This window comes from Marmota marmota, unplaced genomic scaffold, assembly GCF_001458135.2.
Source record: "Marmota marmota marmota unplaced genomic scaffold, marMar, whole genome shotgun sequence".
Classification (NCBI taxonomy): Eukaryota; Metazoa; Chordata; class Mammalia; order Rodentia; family Sciuridae; genus Marmota; species Marmota marmota.
Window position 1 is genome coordinate 26,982,208 of NW_025999977.1, and position 22,940 is coordinate 27,005,147.

The following is a 22,940-nucleotide window of genomic DNA, read 5'->3' on the forward strand; positions in this document are numbered from 1 at the left end:
GGGGGGGGGGGGGGGGGGGGCACAACATGTGGAATTACAGAATGCACGACCACTAGCAGAGATTGGTGCATAGGCCTGACCTGTGCCATGGTACCAGCAGTTTTACCCACCATTATTTTGTACTATAAGTGCAAAATCCACACAAGGGAAGAGCTAAGGAACATCTTCTTGTTGTTTTGAAAGTGTCTTGATTTCTCAAACTTCTTTACAGGTCTCTGGGGACAGCCAGGGCTAAACAAACCATACTTTGAAAACTCCTTGTCTTCATTGTTCTTAGTCCTTTCCATTTCCATAAAACTTTAATTTGATGTAAAAATTCTAAAAAGTCTCAATTTTTACACATTCACACACACTCAAAACCCTGCTAAGGTTTTATTTGTAATTACATTAAATCTTCATATCAATCTGGGGAAAACACATACTGTCGTGATATAGCCTGCATTTATTGAAGTTATTCTTTAATTCCTTCAGCAACACTGCGGAGCTTCTATTTAGAAGTTTTATACATTTTCTTTAAACTCATCCCTAGGCATTTGATGTTTTTTGATGATGCTATAATTTAAATTTAATTTAGTTTCCGAATAGACCCCTCTTCACATGTGTATAAACAGATACAGAAGATGGAACAGTAAGAATTCTAGAAGAAAACGCGAGTATATTTACAATCTTCAATCTGTCTACTCCAAGACAGTGCCACTTGGATTAGTTTTTGACTAAGTGCTCTTTCTGAGTAACAAACTATTCTTATTCAAGTTTCACTTGGTCCTTCAACTATATCAAACTTAACAGAGGCAGGTTTGTTAACTTCTAAGGAATGGAATTTTCCCAGATTTCATTTAACTTTTTTCTTTCTTCCTGCTATCACTTCATTCATTCTGCAAGCATCTATCTCCCCTACTAACCAGGGCTGAGGATACAGCTCACTGGTAGAGAGTTTGCCTAGTGTGCATGAGGCCCTGGTTTAATCCCTAGCAGCACAAAATACAAGTTAAAAACAAAGAGATTAACCAATCTTGGAACAAGCAAAGATAAAAACAGCACATTGAAGTCAAGCACTACTTAACAAGAGATGGGTACACACTGTGGTGTGGCCCCTCAGCCACTTCAATTAAATTGCAGCAACACCATGGCCAATACCCAGCAGTAAGCATACTTAGGATTCAAAAAGAATAAATGCATTAATGACAAAAATTTTAGTAGTACTTCCTTTTATTTTTATTTTTTGGTACTTGGGATCAAACCCAGGGGCCTATTACAACTAAACTATATTCCTAGCCCTTTCTATTTTTCATTTTGAGACAGGGTCTTGCTAAGTTGCTGAAGATCTCACTAAATTGGTGAAGCTGGCCTCAAACTTCTGATCCCCTCCTGCCTTAGCCTCCAGAATAACTGGGATTACAGGCATTCACCACTGCACCCAGTTACTTCTTGATAGGGAACATATGGATACGTATGGGAATATTTTTTTCTGTATTTTCCACATTTCAACAATTATATTGCTTTTATAAGAAAAATATTAAGTTTATTATTAAAATTTTAATATTCTATAATGCTAAGGGAATAGTAAAATGGACATATTCATAACATACTATATTGGGAATATAAAGTGACAAAATAATTCTTCAAAGAAATTTAGCATTTTGTACCAAAAATGTTTGAAATATACCCTTGAGTTAGTTAGAAAAGTGTCTGCTATCAAACCGTACTGTTAATTAATGTCACTACTAATACTGAAGAAGAAAGCATTAAGCGGTCTTTTTAGCTGAGTGAGGCGGCACAGATCTTGCCACTACAACGCTAGCCACTCAGGAGGCTGAGGCAGGATAATTGCAAGTTTGAGGCCAGCCTGGGCAACTTAACCCTGTCTCAAAACAAAATAAACAAACAAACAAAAGGGCTGGGGATATAGCTCAGTGATAGATCAATCTTGGGTTGAATTCCCACTTGGGGATTGTGGGGAAGACTTACCAGTAAATTTCTTTTCAGTAAATTCTCTCTTCCTCAGAATCAGCCATGTTGTCAGGCAAAGAAGGGGACAGAAATGAATGTAAAATGACATTTTTCCAAGTGCACAGATTTTAAAATAATACCTTTCTAATTATATATCTGTGCTTTTGTTTCAGGAAAATTGGAACTCTAAAAAGTGTACAGATGAAAGTTGCTTGTACTTTCTGATATTAACACAATCCTACAGTGAACATCCTCGGATACTCCTACAGTATGGATCTTGAACACTCCATCCACCAAAGGCTCCTGTGTTGAATGCTTAATCCCCAGCTTGGCGCCACTAGAAAGTGGTGGAACTGTTAAGGGGAGGCCCAGAGGGAGGTTTTAGATGGTTAGAGGCATGCCCACAAAGGGGACTACGGTACCCTGTCTCACACTCTCTTCATGTCCCAGCCATGAGGTGAACAGGCTTTGCCCTACCCCATGCTCCCTGCCAAGACATGCTGCTTCGATATAAGCCCCAAAGCAGTAGGGCCAACTGATCAGACAGTGACACTCTTAAACCCCAAGCCAAAATAAACCTTGTCTCTTACAAAGCTCATCTCAGGTATTTATCTCAGTAATGGAAAGCTAACAAAGAAAACTAGTATCAAGAAATGGGGGGGCTGGGGTTGCGGCTTAGTGGTAGAGCACTCACCTAGTATGCACGAGGCACTGGGTTCGATCCTTAGCACCACATAAATGTAAAATAAAGATATTGTGTCCATCTAAAACTTAAGAATAAATATTTTTTAAAAAAAGAAAGAAAAGAAATAGGGCTACTCCTGTGAGCATTCTTGACAGTGTGTGTTATGGTTAAGATATTAAGTGTCCCCCCAAAGCTCATATGTAAGACAATTCAAGAAGGTTTAGAGGTGAAATGACTAGATTATGAGAACCTTAACCCAATCAATAGATTGGTCCCCTGATGGGATTAACTGAGTGGTGGCTTAAGGGAAGTAGTTTATGGCTAGAGGAGGGATGTCCTGGGGGGTGTGCCTTTGGGGTTTACATTTTGTACCTGGTGAGCTGAGCTTAGTGTCTTTCTACTCTTTGACTGCCATGTACTGAGCTGCTTTTTTCTGCCACATTCTTCTGCCTTGATGTCCTGCCTCATCTTGTGCTAGAGCAATGGAGTCAGCTGGCTATGGACTGAGGCCCCTGAAACTGTGAGCGATAAATAAACTTTTCCTCCCCCAAAATTGTTCTTGTCAGTTCTTTTGAGCACAGCAGTGAAAACATGACTAAAACAGTGTGGTTCAGAAGCCTTTGGAATTGGTTCACAGGAGGACTTTGGAATACAGAAACCCTAGAATACCAAACACGAAGTTTAATGGATGAGTCTGGTGGGGGCTCAGGAGACCAGAGGTTGATAGGAATCTAGACAGTGAAGGCCAGACTGTGAAGTTTCAGAAAATCTCTACCAAGGAACTGGACTAGAAGCGACTGGTATTATACTATGGCAAATAATATGGCTATGATTTACCCATGCCATGATATGTTGTGGGAGCCTGAGTTTAAAAGTGATGGACCAGGGGATGTGGCTCAAGCGGTAGCGCGCTCGCCTGGCATGCGTGTGGCCCGGGTTCGAGCCTCAGCACCACATACAAACAAAGATGTTGTGTCCACCGATAACTGAAAAATAAATATTAAAAAAAAATTCTCTAAAAAAAATAAAAAATAAAATAAAAGTGATGGACCAGTTTAGCTGAGAAAATTTTAAAGCAGCAAAGTTTGTTATTGGCTGCTTTTAGCCAAATTTACTGTGAGATCATGAGCAAAAAGGTATAGTACTGAAAGATTTGGAAAATTCTATTTGGCCAGAAAAGGAGTGTGTCTAAAGGCACAGCTAAGAAAAGTGTAATTGCCTAAGAGTTCAGAAATATTAAAAAGAAGTCAAGGGGAATAGGAGTATACCTCAATGGTATACTAGTTTGGTCAGCATGCATGAAGTCCTGGGTACAGTATACATTCCCGCTCCCTCAGAAATGTTAAAAAGAAGCCAAGGGTTTTGCACCAGGATAAAAAATAAACCTCAAAGGCAACTTAGAAAGTAGCAAGACCTCACTGATCACAGGATCAGGGTAGTAGAAATGTAAATTAGTTTAAAAAATGTGCAGAGCAGAGAAAGCCCCCAGACTCTCAGCTTGCCCAAGACTGCCTTAGGCCAGAAAGGCACTCAGAAGCCACTGCAGCAGTGATTCAAATGGACCAAGTATAGCCCAAACCTGTGGCACACCCTGGTGTCTTCCACATGATGCTGGTTTTGCAGGCATGCAAAATATAAGATTTAATGGGGCCATATAAGTGACCACTGAAGATTTCAAAGGAAACCTTGAGAGACCAGGCAGTGTGTGGCAGTATCAGAGTCCCTGCAAGGAACCCCTGACAGAGTTATGTGAGAGTAAAGTCAAAACTGCAAAGGAGCCTGCACACGCCTATAATCCCAGTGAGGCAGAAGATCACAAGTTCAAAGCCAGTCTCAGCAATTTAGCGAGGGCCTAAGCAACATAGTGAAAATTTAAGAACCCTATTAAGATCAAACCCTAGTACCCAAACAAACAAACCAAAAACAATTGCAGTGAAGACTAGAAGAGGAAAGAGATACCAGGAATGTGAAACATCTACCAGGGAAAGCTGTAGGCAGCATGTAAGCCAGCCCAAGGAAGTAAGTGGCCATGTGGGCTGTGACGGGCAAAGATTAGAGTAAGGCTGCCCAAACCCTTGGGAGCCCACATTCCACCAAAGCGAAAGCTTGATGTTTACCCTACAGATTTCAGTCTTACTTTGGTCTGGCCCCTCCTTGCTGTTTTCCTTTCCCTCTCTTTTGAAATAGGTATATTTACCCTGGGTCATTTCATATTGGATGTATATAATTTCTTACTGACTTAAATAGGGGATCACAATGGGTTTGCCTTGAAACTCAGAGAAAACTTCGGACTTGGACTTTTAAGCAATACCGCAACAGTCAAGACTTTGAACTCTCAGATACACACACACCCACACACACACACACACACACATTTCTACAAACTTGTATGAGAACTTCTGAACAATAAAGTCCTAAAAGGAGAACTACAGAATCAAGGACATATATTTTACAATTTGACTGATTTTTCTGATTATATTAACACTCTAAAAACACAGAAGAACAGGTTATGTCCCTACTCTGGTCAATAATATTTTCTCTCCTAAATAATTCATGTTGGCTGAAAACATTTCCATTTCTCCTTTTCTTTTCTCATAAATATTATAAAACTTTCATCAACTGATTTTTAAATATTTTTTTTTAGTTGTAGGTAGACACAATACCCGTATTTATTTATTTTATGTGGTGCTAAGGATTGAATCCAGTGCCTCATGCATGCCAGGCAAGCGCTCTACCACTGAGTCACGATCCAGCCCCATCAATTGATTTTTGTTTGGTGACAAATAGTATGTATACAAACCAGATTTCCTACACAGCAACTTGTATTCCATATAGCTAAACTTTCATTCTAATTCTAATGAGAATTAAATGAAATTTAATTACAATTTTAAATTACAATCTAAAATTTCATTTAAGAAGAAACTGTTCTTGTAAAAATTTTAACTTCCTTAAAGAACAAAAATTAAATTAAGTGAAAACTCTGTAATTTTCAAATTCTGAATGACTATTGTGTATAGTGTGCCATAGAAGATAGGAAAAAGATGAACTAAGTTAGTGACTCTCAAGAATTTTACAATCTAGGACCTGAACAGACACTTCTCAGAGGAGGACATACAGTCAATCAACAAGTACATGAAAAAATGCTCAACATCTCTAGCTGTCAGAGAAATGCAAATCAAAACCACCCTAAGATACCATCTCACTCCAGTAAGATTGGCAGCCATTATGAAGTCAAACAACAAGTGCTGGAGAGGATGTGGGGAAAAGGGTACTCTTGTACATTGCTGGTGGGACTGCAGATTGGTGCAGCCAATTTGGAAAGCAGTATGGAGATTTCCTGGAAAGCTGGGAATGGAAGCCACCATTTGACCCAGCTATTGCCCTTCTCGGACTATTCCTAAAGACCTAAAAAGAGCATGCTACAGGGACACTGCTACATCGATGTTCATAGCAGCACAGTTCACAATAGCAAGACTGTGGAACCAACCTAGATGCCCTTCAATAGACGAATGGATAAAAAAAATGTGGCATTTATACACAATGGAGTATTACTCTGCATTAAAAAATGACAAAATCATAGAATTTACAGGGAAATGGATGGCATTAGAGCAGATTATGCTAAGTGAAGCTAGCCAATCCCTAAAAAACAAATGCCAAATGTCTTCTTTGATATAAGGAGAGTAACTAAGAACAGAGTAGGGACGAAGAGCAGGAGAAGAAGATTAACATTTAACAGGGATGAGAGGTGGGAGGGAAAGGGAGAGAGAAGGGAAATTGCATGGTAATGGAAGGAGACCCTCAGGGTTATACAGTGGAGGAGGTAGAGAGAGAGGAGGGGAGGGGAGGGGGGAGGTTGGAGGATGGGAAAGGCAGCGGAGCACAACAGACACTAGGATGGCAATTTGTAAATCAATGGATGTGTAACTGATGTGATTCTGCAATCTGTGTATGGGGTGAAGGTGGGAGTTCATAACCCACTTGAATCAAAGTGTCGAATATGATATGTCAAGAAATTTGTAATGTTTTGAACAACCCACAATAAAAAATAAAAAAATAAAAAAAAGAATTTTACAATCTAAGATGAAGTCTGAATGGAACAATTTATGTAAATTTCACATTCTCACCAGATGCTTAAGAGATTTTCAAAACTAAATTAAGACAGGGTTTGCTGGTGCACACCTGTAATTCTAGTTACTTAGGAGGCGGAAGTAGGAGGATCACAAATTTGAGGTAAGTCTTGGCAACTTTAAAAATTCCTATCTCAAAATAAAACAAAAGAAGCTGAGGATGTAGCCCAGTGTTTGCCTAGTATGTGTGAGGTCCCATGTTCAATTTCCAATACATATTAAAAAAAAAAAAAGCCTAAATTAAGGGAGCTTCTCATTTTAAAGGCAAGAACACTATGTACAAGCAACATGGCAACCTTTAAATTAAGAAAAAATTCATGGCAACCTTTAAATTAAGAAAAAATTCACTACAAGTTGTGGCTATAGCTGTTTTTCTACACAGCAGTAGTGATAGTGAAGATGATGCTGGTTAGGTCTGTATTCTAGGATCCTAACAAAACAATTGTTTAAAAGGAAAGGAATGTAAGGATTTCTCTGCACAACCCTGTCATTAAGAGACTATGTACCTATGTCTTTTTTATAATATTTATTTTTTAGTTATAGATGAACATTATATCTTCATTTTATTTTTATGCGGTGCTGAGGATTGAACCCCAGTGCCTCATGCATGCTAGGAGAGCGCTCTACCTCTGAGCCACAACCCCAGCACATACCTATGTCTTTAAGATCTACCCTACCATTGACACCAAATGCCGGTTCTGGAAGAGCTTCTCAGACCTTTTTTCAAAAACAATACTCAGGCTGGATACTCTGGCCTAGCATGTGCCAAGGCCCTGGATTCTATCCTTAGCACTTACCAAAAAAAATACTGCCAAGCTGGGCCCAGTGGCTAGTAATCCCAGTGACTCAGGAGGCTAAGGCAGAAGAACTATAAATTCAAGGACAGCCTCAGCAACTTACCAAGACCCTGAAAATTAAGGGCTAGGAATGTAGCCCAGAGGTTCAATCCCTAGTGCCAAAAACAACAACAACAACAAAAAAAACTAATTAAAAAAATAAAATTTTAACAGTATTTTGAAGGTTAAATAATGAGATAGACAGGGTCCCCACAGTGATGTTCTGAACAAAGGCCAGGTCCACCAACCTGGATATAATGGGTTTCTCCACCACTCACTTCCTGAAACAAGATAAACTTGAAGAACAAATAATCAGGTTCAAAACCCCTTACTGCAGTACAAACTGAGATCAATAACCAGCAGGTACCTAAGGAAATGTTTTTAAAATACACTAAAGACTAACTTCAAAGGTTGTGGGCCAGATCTCCAAGGTTTGCAAGTAGGAAAGAATTGGCTCATTTTAAATATGACTAACTGTTGTACCAGAGGCTGAGAAGAGGCATTGATCATTGCAGGTACCTATGCTGTAATTAGCAGCTATTAAAAAGTCAAGTTTTGTGCATTCAAGATACATAAAAAATAACATTAGGCTGGGAGTAGTGACACACTCCTGTAATTCCTGCAACTTTTGAGGGTGAGGTAAGAGAAGTTTGAAGTGAACCTCAGCAATTTAGCAAGGCCCTATCTCAAAGTAAAAAAATAAATAAAAAATACTTGGTATGTAGCTTAGTGGTAAAGTACCCTTGGGTTAAATCCCCAGTGCCAATAATAATAATTATTGTGTTCTGTTTTTAATTTGTTCTTTTAAGTATAATTGCTTTTTTTAAAAACATAAACATTGGACCTTACAAAGATTACATCCATAAACTCAGGAAGTAACCACCTAATCAAGAAGATATTTACCAAGCTGGGACTGTAGCTCAGTGGCAAAATGTTTGCCTCACATGTGTGAGGCACTGGGTTCAATCCTTAGCACCACATAAAAATAAACAAATAAAATAAAGGTATTCTGTCCATCTACAACTGCCCAAACAAATTTTTTTAAATAAGATATTTACCAACAGGATATCCATATATGGAAAAATGAAATTAGATCTGTCTCACCTTGCACAAAAGTCAAAATGATCAAAGACTTAGAAAATTAGACCAGAAAATCTTGCAACTGCTACAAGAAAACACAGTGACAACACTCCATCAAATAGGTGCATGCACCAACCTTCAACAAGACCCCTAAAATCCAAGAAATAAAACCAAGAATCAATCAGTGGGATGCCATCAAATTAAAAAGCTGCTGCGCAGCAAAGAAAATGATTAAAAGCATGAAGAGAGAGCCTACAGAATAGGAGAAAATCTTTGTCAGGTGCTCTGACAGGGGATGAATATCCAGAATATATATAGAACTCAAAAAACTTAACACCAAAAAAACAAATAACCTAATCAATAAATGAGCAAAAAGCTGATCAGCCATTTCTCAAAAGAAGAAACAAATGGCCAATACATATATGAAAAATGTTCAACATCTCTAGCAATCAGGGAAATGCATATCAAAACAACAGTAAGATTCCATCTCACTCCAGTCAGAATGGTAATTATCAGGAACACAAATAATAATGAATGCTGGAGAGGATGTGGGGGAAAAGGTCCATTCATACACTGTCGATGGGACTGCAAATTAATACAATCACATTGGAAAGCAGTATGGAGATTCCTCAAAAGACCAGGAGTGGAGCCACCATATGATCTGGCTTTCCCACTCCTTGGTATTTTTCAAAAAAACTAAAACCAGCATACTATAGCAATACAGTCATTTCAATGTTTACCGCAGCACAATTCACAAAAGCCAAATTATGGAATCAGTCCAGATGCCCATCAATAAATAAATGGATCCAAAAAATGTGGTATATATACACAATGGGATTTTACTCAGCCATAAAAGACAATGAAATTATGGCATTTGCTGATAAATGAATGGAAGTGGAGTACATCATGCTCAATAAAATAAGCCAGATATCACAAAAATACAGGGAAGATTACTGGAGTGGAAGGAGATCGAGAGGGAGGGAAGAGGGACAAGAAAGGAGAGGAAATATGGAATGAACTTAACAAAAGCACATTATATGCATATATGAATATACCATAGGAAATTTCACCTTTATGTATCTGTAGAAAGCGCCAATCAAAAATAAATAAATAGGGCTGGAGTTGTGGTTCAGAGGTTACAGTGCTCACCTAGAATGCATGAGGCACTGGGATCGATTCTCAGTACCACATAAAATAAAATAAAGCCATAAATAAATAAACAAAGGGCTGGAGTTGTGGCTCAGTGATAGAGTACTTGCCTAGCATATGTGAGGCACTGGATTCGATTCTCAGCACCACATATAAATAAATGTATAAAATAAAGGTCAATCAACATCTAAAGAAAAAAAATTTTTTAAATAAATAAACCAGCCAGCCACAAGGCAGGAGGATTGAAAGTTCAAGGCCAATCTCAGTAACTTAGACCCTAGCTGACTCAAAAAAAAAAAAAAAAAAAAAAGTTTTTTAAAGAACTGATAAAGTGGGCTGGGGATGTGGCTCAAGTGGTAGCGCGCTCGCCTGTCATGCGTGCGGCCCGGGTTCGATCCTCAGCACCACATACAAACAAAGATGTTGTGTCTGCCAATAACTAACTAAATAAATAAATATTAAAAAAAAAAAAAGCCAAATGCCATTTAAAAAAAAAAAAAAAAGAACTGATAATGTAGCTCAGTGGTAAACCCCCTGGATCAATCTACAGTACCAAAATAATACCAGTGCTTTCCCACTGAGCTACAGCCCCAACATGGTAAAAATCTTCTTGATTAGGTGATTGCTTTCAGAGCTCATGAATGTACGCTTTGCATGGTCCAATGTTTATGTTTTTAAAAATAATAATTATACTAAAAAGAACAAATTTTTTAAAAACAATTATTATTATTATTATTATTGGCACTAGGGATATAATCCAAGGGTGCTTCACCACTGACCTACATCCCAATAATAATAAGAACAATAATAATAATGAAATAAACAAGTGAAAAAAAAGACCAGTAGAGAAAGAAAAATAGGGAAAGGGAGAAGGAAATGGAAAGGCAGGGGTAATGGGGACTGAAGTCAAACTCCATGCATGTACAATTTTGTAATAATAAACCAAACTACTATGTATAACTATAATGCTCTAATGAAAATAAAGTAAAAAGGCTGGGCACATGCCTGTAATCCCAGCAGCTTGGAAGGCTGAGGCAGGAGGATCAAAAGTTCAAAGCCAGCCTCAGTAAATTAGTGAGTCCCTAAACAGCTTACTGAGATCCTGTTTCAAAATTAAAAAAAAAAAAAAAAGTATTTCCCAGTTTCAACTATACAATTATCATTATAACATTATCTTGGAGTATAACAGTAAAGTTTTCATGCTTACATAGGTTTTAAATTTAGTTCTATTTGAACTGAGGATCTATATAGAAGAATTAATTATATGAAACAGAAATTCAAAAAATTGCTGGGGCTCTCTCCCTCCCCTCCTCTTTTCTTTCTGTAAACTCTACATGATTTGATTCACTTGTAAGACCTTAATTTTTTAGTCGAGGGAGGTACTAGGGATTGAATCCAGCGGCACTTTACCCCTGAGCCACATCCTCAGTCATTTTAATTTATTTTTTACTTTGAGACAAGATCTCACTAAGTTGCTGAGGGCCTTGCTAACTTGCCGAGGCTGACCTCAAACTAGTGATCCTCCTGCCTCTTCCTCCTAGGAGGCTGGGATTACAGGTGTGCACCACTGTGCCCAGTTAAACTGTGACCTTCATTTTTTTTTTTAAAGAGAGAGAGAAAATTTTTTAATATTTATTTTTCAGTTTTCGATGGACACAACATCTTTTATTTTTTATTTTTTTATGTGGTGCTGAGGATCGAACCCAGTTCCCCGAGCATGTCAGGAGAGCGTGCTACCACTTAAGACACATCCCCAGCCCCACTCTGATCTTAATTCTTAACAATGGGATCTACTTCAGATTTTACCTCCACAAAGAATCATATTTAAAACTGTCTAGAAGATATTCTTACTTGAATGCCTTGGTAAACAGATAAAAAATAAGGCCCAATCTGAAAGTCCTGACATTCTCCTTGGACTTGGACATGACCCAGACTTCTCTTTAAATAAATAGTAACCCCATTCAAAAAAAACAAAAAACCAGATGTGGTAGTACATACCCAGTGAGCCCAGTGATTCAGGAAGCTGAGGCAGAAGGATTGCAGGTTCAAGGCCAGCCTCAGCAACTTAGCAAGACCTTGTCACAAAATAAAAAATAAAAAGGGCTAGGGATGTTTCTCAGTGGTTAAGTGCCCCGGATTCAAACCCCAATATTTAAAAAAAAAAATGCTGCTGGGAACAGTGGCACACACCTATAATCCCAGTAAACTGGAATGCTGAAGGCAAGAGAATTCTAAATTCAAGGCCAACCTGGATAACTTAGTGAGATCCAGTCTCAAAATAAAAAACTTTTTAAAAGGGATAGGAATATAACTCAGTAGTTAGAATGTCCTGTGTTCAACCTACAGTACCACCAAAAAAAAAAAAACAAAAAACTTGGGGGGGGGGGGGACTCAAAGCAAGCGGCACCATTTTACCATAAAAAATTCCATAGACGAGCCTGAGCCAGGCATGGTGGCACACAGCTGTATTTTTGGCTAATCCAGAGGCTGAGGCAGGAGGCAGGGTAAATTACCTAGGAATTTAGCAAGGCCCTGTCCAAAATAAAAAAACAAAAAGGACTGAAGATGTAGCTCAGGCTCGCCTAGCACATGCAAGACCCTGGGTTCAATCTCTGGTACCACAAAAAAGAAAAATAAATGTTCAATAAATGCTACAATTATTTAAGGCCAAATTCAATATATATGAGCTATATAAAGCTTGGGCTATATACAAGACTAAATATAGGAGCCTCAAAATCACAAAGCAGACAATGTTGAGAAACAGGAAAGGAAGCAGCTGCTAAATAATCAGCACATCAACTTTCTCCGACTGTAAGCAGCCTTCCTCAAATTTACAAATATTCACCTACTTATGGAAGAATAAAGAAAGCAGGTATATTTGTAAATCAGATGGTAACTGAAAGAACACTGAATTGTTGCTCTGTGTAAGAAAGTCTAATAGTAAAGTATTAGTCGTACACCCCCAAACACAAAGACTAAACACAGAAAAAGAGACTGACAACAGGTCTAGCAGCTGGCATAACAATACATTTTACAGAGCTTTACAAAATGTACAGCATATAATCTATTACTACGTGACCTAAAGCACTTGCATGAATGAAGTATACTCCCCAACCCCAAAAAATGCCCTTAAAGGAATTCTCACAGCTCAAGCACAATCTCACAGACAGGAATGAAATGAATCACTAACTCTACCCAGAAGAGACCTAGGTCTTATTCATTCTCTCGAATTTCCAGTGGAATCAGAAGGAACAAAGCTTGCTTTCTGCCATATTAGGAAGGGTGCAGCATCCACTGAGTATTATAGTTCATGGAGTACAAAAGACCTCAAGCATGCCTGTCAGGTTTTCTCCTACGTTCCATGTGGCACCAAGAAAATTCTAGGCACTTGATAATGTCCCTGAGAACAAAAAATCAGTATTCACCAAATTACCCCTCTTTGCTGCCAAAGAACAATGGGACTTCAGTAATTTTCTCCTTTTAAAACCGAAATAGGGCATGACTTCAACATTAGCAAATTATCAAGACCACTCCAATGTACACTTGTTCTGCATCTGCATGTGGGCTGGCTAGTACAGCCCAATGCCTTGGCCAGAGCCTGCCCCTACTCCATTCTGCTGTTTGAAAATGAGAGCCACAGTTGTCTCTGGATATGCATATGCTAATTCACAAGGCTGGGGGTGTGGCTAGGGAATAATAGAGTTACTTTAGATAGGTAGAGGGGTGTGAAGGGAAGGGAGAGGTATAGGGGTATGAAGGACAAGAGAATGAATCAGACATTACCCTATGTACATATATAACTATGCGACCAGTGGAATTCCACATCAGGTACAACCAGAAGAATGAGAAATTATACTTCATCTATGTATGAGGCATCAAAGTGCATTCTACTGTCATGTATAACAAATTTATAACAAAACAAACTTAAAAACATACTTTCACCTTTAAGTTTTTTTTAATTATGCAGATGGTAGAGTGCTTGCCTCACATGCACAAGGCCCTGCCTGCGTTCAATCCCCAGCACCACACACACAAAAAAAGAATTATGCAGAAAACAATATTCTTTCGTAAAATAAATGAGTGCTTGACAGAAAAAAAAAAGAAAGAAAATGAGAGCAACAGATGAAAAGGTGCAGCTCTGCACCACTCCCTCTCCACTCAGCTGTAGGGAAAATGCTTTAAAGTCTATGTCTCTCTATAATTCAAAGGAATTATCACTTGGAAAACTCCATGAATCTACAGCCCCGGGTCCTTACCTTTTAAGCATTTAGAAGCTCCTCAACCTAAAAGATTCTCAGGAAATGTGTTCAATAGCGACTGAAGAGGACTAGGGATATATCTCAGTGGTACAGCACTTGCCTAGCATGAGTAAGGTCCTGGGTTGATCCCCAGCACCACAAAAGAAGAAGAAATAAAAAGAACTGACCGAAGGATCATGTATACCAGGTAAATTCTATATTCCACACCGGAATGTCTGGATAATTATATTTCAATATATTCTCCCAGCCCTTATGGAAGATAAAAAACACATCACTAGTTTTTCCATTCCAGGCAATCTGTTAAAGGAAACCAACATTACTTGTAAACAGATTCCAAGCTATCAGAAGGGTAAATTAAAAATATACTTGTGTGTTTGGGATACATTCTTTAAACCATTTGTCACATTGTTGTTCTAGCAAGATTCTTACAATTAGCCACATAATTTCAAGATTAAAATGAATCTTTATGTTCAAATAGCTCATTCCAATTAAGTAACAAATATATGTGGATCTTTAGCATTTTACTTATACACATTTTTAAGAAAAATCTCAAGCCGATCACAGTGGTGCATGTCTACAATTAATCCTAGTGGCTAGGGAGAATGAGATAGGAGGATCACAAGTTCAGAGCCAGCCTCAGCAACAGCTAGGGGCTAAGCAACTCAGTAAGACCCTGTTTCTAAATAAAATACAAAATAGAGCTGGGGGTGTGACTCAGTGATAGAGTGCCCCAGAGTTCAATCCCCCGTACCAAAAAATAAAAAAATAAAAAATAGTCTTACTAGTGAAAAGCAAAAAGACTCCTCACATTACCTGGTATGATTATATTTTCCAGGAAAGGATATAAATGACACAGAAAATACTAACTCTAGCCAATCCAACCACAGTGGCCCCTTTTAAAAAATCTAAATAAAGCCATGACATGATGTTCATGATAAGAGGGCAATCGAGTTATTTCCGAAAAGATTTCAGAAAAAAGGGGGCTGGGGCTCAGCAGTAGGGCACTTGCGCGGCACATGTGAGGTACTGGGTTTGATTCTCAGTACTGCATGTAAATAAATAAAATAAAGATCTATCAACAACTACAAAAATACTTTTTAAAAATTTAAGAAAAAGGAAGAACAATATCTTTGTCCTACCCTTCCTATTATGAAAGATACGTGTCCACTTCTGAAGAAAGTTATACACGAAGGTGTTTGGAGTTTGGTTGGGGTGTGTGTGTGTGTGTGTGTAGGTACAAAACCAAATTATGGCTTTAGAAGACTGCAAACCTGGGCTGGGGCCATAGCTCAGTGGTAGAACACCTGCCTCAAGCGTGTGTGAGGCACTGGGTTCCATCCTCAGCACCACATAAAAATGAACAAATAAAGATATTGTATCCATCTACAACTAAAAATATTTAAAAAAAAAAAGTCCTAAAATTCATTTTGAAGAATAGAAAACCCAGAATAGACCAAGCAATTCTAAGCCAAAAGAGCAACGCTGGAGGCATCCCAATGCCNTTAAAAAAAAAAAAAAAAAAAAAGACTGCAAACCTGTCTGAAACCAAAATGCAGACTTAGGTTAAATTCCAACAATAGGAGTAAAGAAAGAGGAACAATTATTAAAACAACTGGTACATTTTCTTTTCATTTATAAACATTTTTTATGATCATCATGACCAGCTATAGCTGGAAAAAAGGAAACTATAAACTAAATTGGAAGGAACTTTTTTTCTCCCTAGTACTGAGGATTAAACCCAGGAGTATTTTACAACCTAGGTAAATTCCTAGCCCTTTTTTTTTTTTGACACAGGGTCTAAGATGCTGAGGACTTCACTAAGTTGCTGAGGCTGGCATCAAAGTTGTGATCCTCCTGCCTCAGCCTCCAGAATTACTGGGATTACAGCATGTGCCACCATGACTGCCTGAAGGAATTTATTTTTAAATATGTTTTTGCATGGTAACATTTTTATCTTTTTTAATATTTATTTTCTTAGTTGAAGGTGGACACACAATATCTTTATTTCATTTTTATGTGGCGTTGAGGACCGAACTCAGTGCCTCACATGTGCTAGGTGAGCACTCTACCACTGAGCCACAACTCCAGCCCCTGAAGGAATTTTTTTAACCTACTTGAAACATGACATTCCCTCCCATGTTTCACCCTGAACCTGGCTGTTCCCTACACACACATCCCACGCTCACCTCTTCCCTCTACCTGATGTGCATCCCACATTCTCATGAAAGGTGAGTAAACACTCTACCTGAAGCTTTCCTGACCCTGAGGGTCAAATCTTCCTGCCTTTTGAGTTCAAACATTTTGTTATATCTCCAAGATGCACTTATTCCAGATTGCATTGAAAAATAACTCTCTATGCTTAAATTTTGTCACCAGAAGTAGATCATGAAAGTCCATCACTATTCCAGCACAATCTTTAAACTATAAACTACAGACTGAGATTTTCAATACTTTTGTAGCCTATCAATGAACAGAGCAAATGCCAAAAAATGAGTTAATAAAGCCATATATCCTAAAGGCCAAGAGTCACCTGCTACAACTCAATCTTGGGTTCCAGCCTTTGGGTTCTAATTACTACACATATACTTTGTTAGGACTCTGGAGAAGATCTGCATTTCCCAAAATGGTGTGTGCTGGACACTACTATGCCTGAGAGTCACAGATGCTTAAGTAAACTGTCAAAGTCAGAAATGAAATAAAGTTAAAATGGTTACATTACTGCAGAACTTTAATATGCCAATATACCCTTTTAATTTCAAGATAAAATTCCATTATGAAGCCTTTAGTAAACTAAGTTAAGCAAGATCCTGAGGAGAGTCTGGAAAATGCTTCAAAGAAGTCTTTGATTTTGGTCACAATGTTACTGGGTACATTAGATTAACTTCTAAAAAGTTCTTACCTGATATGTGTTGCAGGGAGAGATTCATATTGGCGTGACAAAAAGAGTTCCCTATGTTTCAACTGATGTTTCTGTTTATCAGTCAAGTCTGCCTCAACTGTTGTTTCAGATTCTTCTTCAATTTCTTCTACAAATAAAATTTGAAGAATTGATTATTACCACCTTTTTGAGTATTAACATAGAATTAAAAAGATAGGTTGAATCAACATTTATTCAATATTCTCTTCAAACTAATCAATTTTAAATTTATATATTAAATTTTTCACTTCAATTATAACAATAAAATTAAGTTCTTTGGGCCTCAAAGGAAGAGAAAATCCAATTTAAAAACAACAGCCAGACTGGGGTGCAGCTCAGTGGTAGAGTGGGTATCTAGCATACATGAGCCGTGGGGTTCAATTTTTAGCACAATAAAAAATAATTAAATAAATAAAAGTGTAAAATGTTCGTGCCCACCCAGGGACGCTTAGCCTCCTTCTGGGGCTGGGGATGTGGCTCAAGCGGTAGCGCGCTCGCCTGGCATGCGTGCGGCCCAGGTTCGAGCCTCAGCACCACATACAAACAAAGATGTTGTGTCCGCCGAAAACTAAAAAATAAATATTAAAAATTTCAAAAAAAAAAGTGTAAAATGGCAGAAGGAACACAAGCATTCATATTCTCTTCATCCAATAAAACTACACCAAGGTGACAAAATGTATTAATATTTCTATGAAAATAAACACTGAGTAGAGAAAAAAAAGAATTTTGACCAAGCCAGGAACAATGGCCCACAACCTGTAATCCCAACAACCACAGATTTAGCAAGGCCTTCAGTCAAAATAAAAATTTTGCCTCAAATAAAAATGTTTTAAAAACTATGAAACACAAAGGGATAGAACACTTCCAAATCCATCCTATGAAGTCAGTATCACACTCAAAACCAGATAAGGAGGGGGCTGGGGCTACAGCTCAGTGGTAGAGCGCCTGCCTTGCACCACATAAAAATAAATAAATATATAAAAAAAATAAAAATGAAAATAAAGTATTATTTTTTAAAAAAGAAAAATACAGACCAATATCCCTAACGCAATTTCTTTCTCTTGCCTGATAAGAATATGATGACATGATCCTATACTTAGAAGATCCAAAAACTACACCAAGACTTTTAGAACTAATAAACAAATTCAGCAAAGTAACAGACTACAAAATCAAAATCAACATACAAAAATCAATAGCTTTCCTATATAGCAGTAATAAATGTGCTGAGAAAGAAATCAGGGAGACAACTGCATTCACAATAGCTTCAAAAAAATAAATTGCCGAGGAATAATTTTGACCAAGGAGATGAAAGACCTCTACAATGAAAATTATAGAATATTTTTAAAAACCTCAGAAGATGCAAAGACCTCCCATGTTCATGGATAGGCAGAATTAATATTGTTAAAGTGGCCATACTAACAAAAGCAGTATATAGATCTGATGCAGTCGTCGTCAGAATACCAATGACATTCTTCACAGAACTAGGAAAAAACAGTCCTGGGCTGGGGTTATAGCTCAGTTGTAAAGCGCTTGCCTAGCACGTGGGAGGCACTGGATTCGATCCTCAGCACCAATAAAAATAAATAAATAAAATAAAGGTATTGTGTCCATCTACAACTAAAAATATTTAAAAAAAAAAAGTCCTAAAATTCATTTTGAAGAATAGAAAACCCAGAATAGACCAAGCAATTCTAAGCCAAAAGAGCAACGCTGGAGGCATCCCAATGCCTGACTTCAAATTATACTACAGAGCTGTAGTAACAAAAATGTCATGGTATTGGCAGAAAAACAGACATATACACTGATGGTATAAAATAGAAGACATAGAGACAAACCCACACATATATGATCATCTGATCATTAACAACAGTGTCAAATATATATATATATATATATATATATATATGAGAAATGACAGCCTTTTAAACAAATAGTGCTGGGAAAACTGGTTATCCATATGTAGAAGAATGAGACTAGACCGTTATCTCTCACCCTGCACAAAAATCAACTCAAAATGGATCTAAGACCTCAGAATTAGACCAGAAACTATGCAACTCCTAGTTGAAAATGTAGGATCAACACTCCAACAAATTGGTTTTAGGCAATGACTTTCCCGATAGGACCCCTAAAGCTCAGGAAATAATACCAAGAGCTAATAAATGGGACAGCATCAAATTAAAAAGCTTCCACATAGCAAAGGAAACAATTAAGAATGTAAAGAACCTACAGAATGAGAGAAAAATTTTGCTAGCTACTCTTTTGACTGAGGAGTAACATCTAGAATATATTAAAAAAACTCAAAAAACTTAATGACAAAAAAACCCAATTTTAATAAATGGGTGAATGAATTAAACAGACACTTTTCAAAAGAATAAACACAAATGGCCAACAAATATATTTTAAAAAGGTTCAACATCATTAGCAATTAGGGAAATGCAAATCAAAACTACACTGAGATTTCATTGCACTCCAGTCAGAATAGTTCTCAAGAATACAATCAATAATAAATGCTGGAAGTGACCAGGGGGTGGGAGGCAGAGAGGGAGGAGGGAAGTGCTGAGGAGTGTGATACTGATCAAATTATACTGTTATACTGTGTGCATGTATGAACAGGTAACAACAAATGTCATCATTATGTACAACTATAATGCATCAATAAAAAAGTGTTAAAAATAATAAATGTTGGCAAGTATGTGGAGGAAAATGAACATTTTTACACTGTTGGTGCAATTATAAATTAGTACAACCACTGTGGAAATCAGCATGGAGGTTCCTCAAAAGAGTAGACAGGGAACCACCATATGACCCAGCTATAACACTCCTCAGTATTTATTCTAAAGAATTAAAGTCATCATACTACAGTGATACATGTATACCCATGTTTATAGTAGCACAGTTCACAACAGCCAAACTATGGAACCAGCCTAGGCATCCATCAATAAATGAATAGATAAAGAAAACATGGTATATACACACAATGGAGTTTTATTCAGCTTTAAAGAAAAATGAAATTATGTCATTTGCAGGAAAATAGATGGAACTTGAGAACATTATGTTAAGCAAAATAAGTCAAACACGAAGATCAAGGGTCATATATGAAAGAGAAAAAGGAAATGGGGGGAATCAAAAGGGTGATAAGTAAAGGAAAGGGAACAGGGGATGGAAGGTAGAGAGGGAGGAGACAAATGCTAGAGAGTAATATTGGCCAAATTATGTTGTTATATTGTGTGCATGTACAATTATGTACTAATAAATCCCACCAATATGTACAACTATAATATACAAATTAAAAATGTGGAAAAAACAAAAATAACTGGGGATGTAGCTTAATGATAAAATCACCCTTAGTGGGCTGGGGTTGTGGCTCAGTGGTAGAGCAAGTGCTACCACTAGCATGTGCAAGGCATTGGGTTCAATCCTCGGCACTACATAAAAATAAGTAATATAAAGGCATAAAAATAATGTTGTAAAAAAAAAAATGGCCCTTGGGTCCAATTTCCAATACAAGGGGAAAAAAAAAAAAAAGGAATTTTGACCAAACAAGAAGATGGACCCTTGGGAGGCTGAGGCAAGAGGAGTACAAGTTTGAGGCCAGCTCAGTAATTTAGTATGACCCTGTTTCAAAATAAAATTTAAGCAACAGGAATGTAGCAGTGGTAAAGTGCTCAGAGGTTCAATCCCTAGACTAAAAGAAAAAGAAAAAGAAAAATGGAGAGCCAGGTGTGGTAGCACATGCCTGTAATTCCAGGAACTCAGGAGGCTGAGGCAAAAGGATCAAAAGTTTGAGGCCAACCTCAGTAATTTAGCATGCCGCTGTCTCAAAATAAAAAATAAAAAAGGTCTGGGGATGTAGCTTAAGGGTAAGCAACCCTAGGTTCAATCACTGGTATGAAAAAAGGAAGGAAGAACATGGAAAGTAGATGTTTAAAAAGAAAAGAAAAAGTGGGATGGGGCTGTATCTAAGTGGTAGAGTACTTGCCTGGCAGGTGCGAGGCCTTGGGTTTGATCCTCAGCACAAATAAATAAATAAATTTTATTTCTTTATTTTTATGTGGTGCTGAGGATCAAACCCAGCGCCTCGCACGTGCTAGGCGAGCGCTCTACAGCTGAGCCAAAACTCCAGCCCCGAGTTACATACTTTTTAAAAACAGAATACCTCACAGGTCTTTGCAACCCCTCGTGGAGCAGATTGTGTATGGAAAAACAGTAAAAGCACCGAGAACTCAAGAGTGGAAGTAGGTGGGCTGGATCCTCACCAGCAAGAAGAGCACAAGGGTCAACCTAGAACATCTGGATATCCTTTGGAAGCCTTGATGTTCAGACAAGAATGGATTCTATGCACACAGCAAGATATTTCTGTTTCTTACAATTATTTCAGGAACCAAGTCCACAAAAGGGATTTTTGTCAAATAGAATCCCCCAAATTGTAGCAGTTCTTTTTTAATTACATAAAGGCAAGTAGTGGGCTGTCAGATCTTTCCTGCTTCCAAAATTTTATTCCCACCCCACCTACCACCACCCTAGGTACTCTGCATAGAACCCAGAGGCAATCTACCTCTAAGCTACATCCCTGCCTTTTTGTCTGTTTGTTTATTATGTTTTTGGTACCAGAGATTGAACCCAAGGACACTTAACTGCTGAGCCACATCCCCAGGCCCCCCCCCCATTTTTTTGTATTTTATTTAGAGACAGGGTCTCACTGAGTTGCTTAGGGCCTCACTAAGTTCCTGAGGCTGGCTTTGAACTTGTGATCCTCCTACCTCAGCCTCCCAAATCGCTGAGATTACAGGCATGCACCACTGCACCCGGCTTCTATTTTTTGAGACAGGATCTCACTAAGTTGCTTAGGGCCTTACAAATTTGCTGAGGCTGACCTTGAACTTCTGATCCTCCTGCCTCAGTATCCCAAGTAGCTAAGATTACATGTGTGCACTGTGGCACTTGGTCCTACTTTCAAACTTTTAAAACTATTAATTGAAAATGAATCTGAAAATTTGATTTAAAAGACTCACCTAGCTGAGCACAGTGGTGCACACCTGTAATCCCAGCAACTCGGGAGGCTGAGGCATGAGGATCACAAGTTCAAAGCCAGCCTCAACAAATTAGGGAGGCCCAAAGTAACTTAGGGAGGCCCAAAGTAACTTGAGATCCTGTCTCAAGATAAAAAATAAAAAGAGTTGGGGATGTAGCTCAGTGGCAAAGTACCCCTGGGTCCTATCTCCAGTATCAAAAAACAAACAAACAAACAAACAAACAAAACTCACCTAGGGCTGGGAATGGGGAAGTAGCTCAGTGGTAGAGCTCTTGCCTAGCAGGTACAAAGCCCTGGGTTCAATCCCTAGCACCACCAAAAAGAAAAAGGAAAGAAAGGTGAGAGAGAGGAAGGGGGACAGGAGGGTTTGACTCACCAGGCTCAAAGAAAGAACATGACAATTGAAGAGTCTTTAAATGTTCTTTTTAATGAACTACTCAAAGAGAAATATAGCACTAAAGGAGCCATTTACTTGCGGGTCTAATAACATTTCACCAGTGGAGATCAATAACATTATTGCTACATTGGCACTATTAGCACCAGCAAATACCACATACAAAATTATACTTTACCTAATTAGGATGTGACAAATGTATATCCAATAGAGCTAAAACATCAACAAGCACCTCAAATAATAACAGCAGTTTTGTTTTTCCTCCTTCTTTTCTATGGTGCTAAGAATTGAACCCAGGACCTCAGCATGCTAAGTAAGTGCTCAACCACTGAGCTACACCTCCAGCATCAAATCTTACTTTCTTATACAACCCCAGAAGTACAGACAACAAGAACTGAAAGCGGGGCTGGGGCTAGGGCTCAGTGGTAGCACTGTGCCTACCTACATATGAGGCACTGGGTTTAATCCTCAGCACCACATAAAAAATAAATAAAATCAAGGTATTGTGTCC

The 22,940-nt window shown here is 38.1% G+C and overlaps 1 protein-coding gene across 9 annotated transcripts in view; it reads right to left on the minus strand.

Moving 5' to 3' along the window:
* The window catches only part of Mta3 (metastasis associated 1 family member 3), a 166,955-nt gene that overhangs the window by 118,205 nt on the left and 25,810 nt on the right, over nt 1-22,940 (minus strand). For all 9 annotated transcript variants that reach the window (XM_048804472.1, XM_048804473.1, XM_048804471.1 and 6 more), the window contains exon 4: nt 16,986-17,112. In XM_048804472.1, coding sequence (XP_048660429.1) covers nt 16,986-17,112 — 127 coding nt within the window. The remainder of the gene's footprint in view (nt 1-16,985; nt 17,113-22,940) is intronic.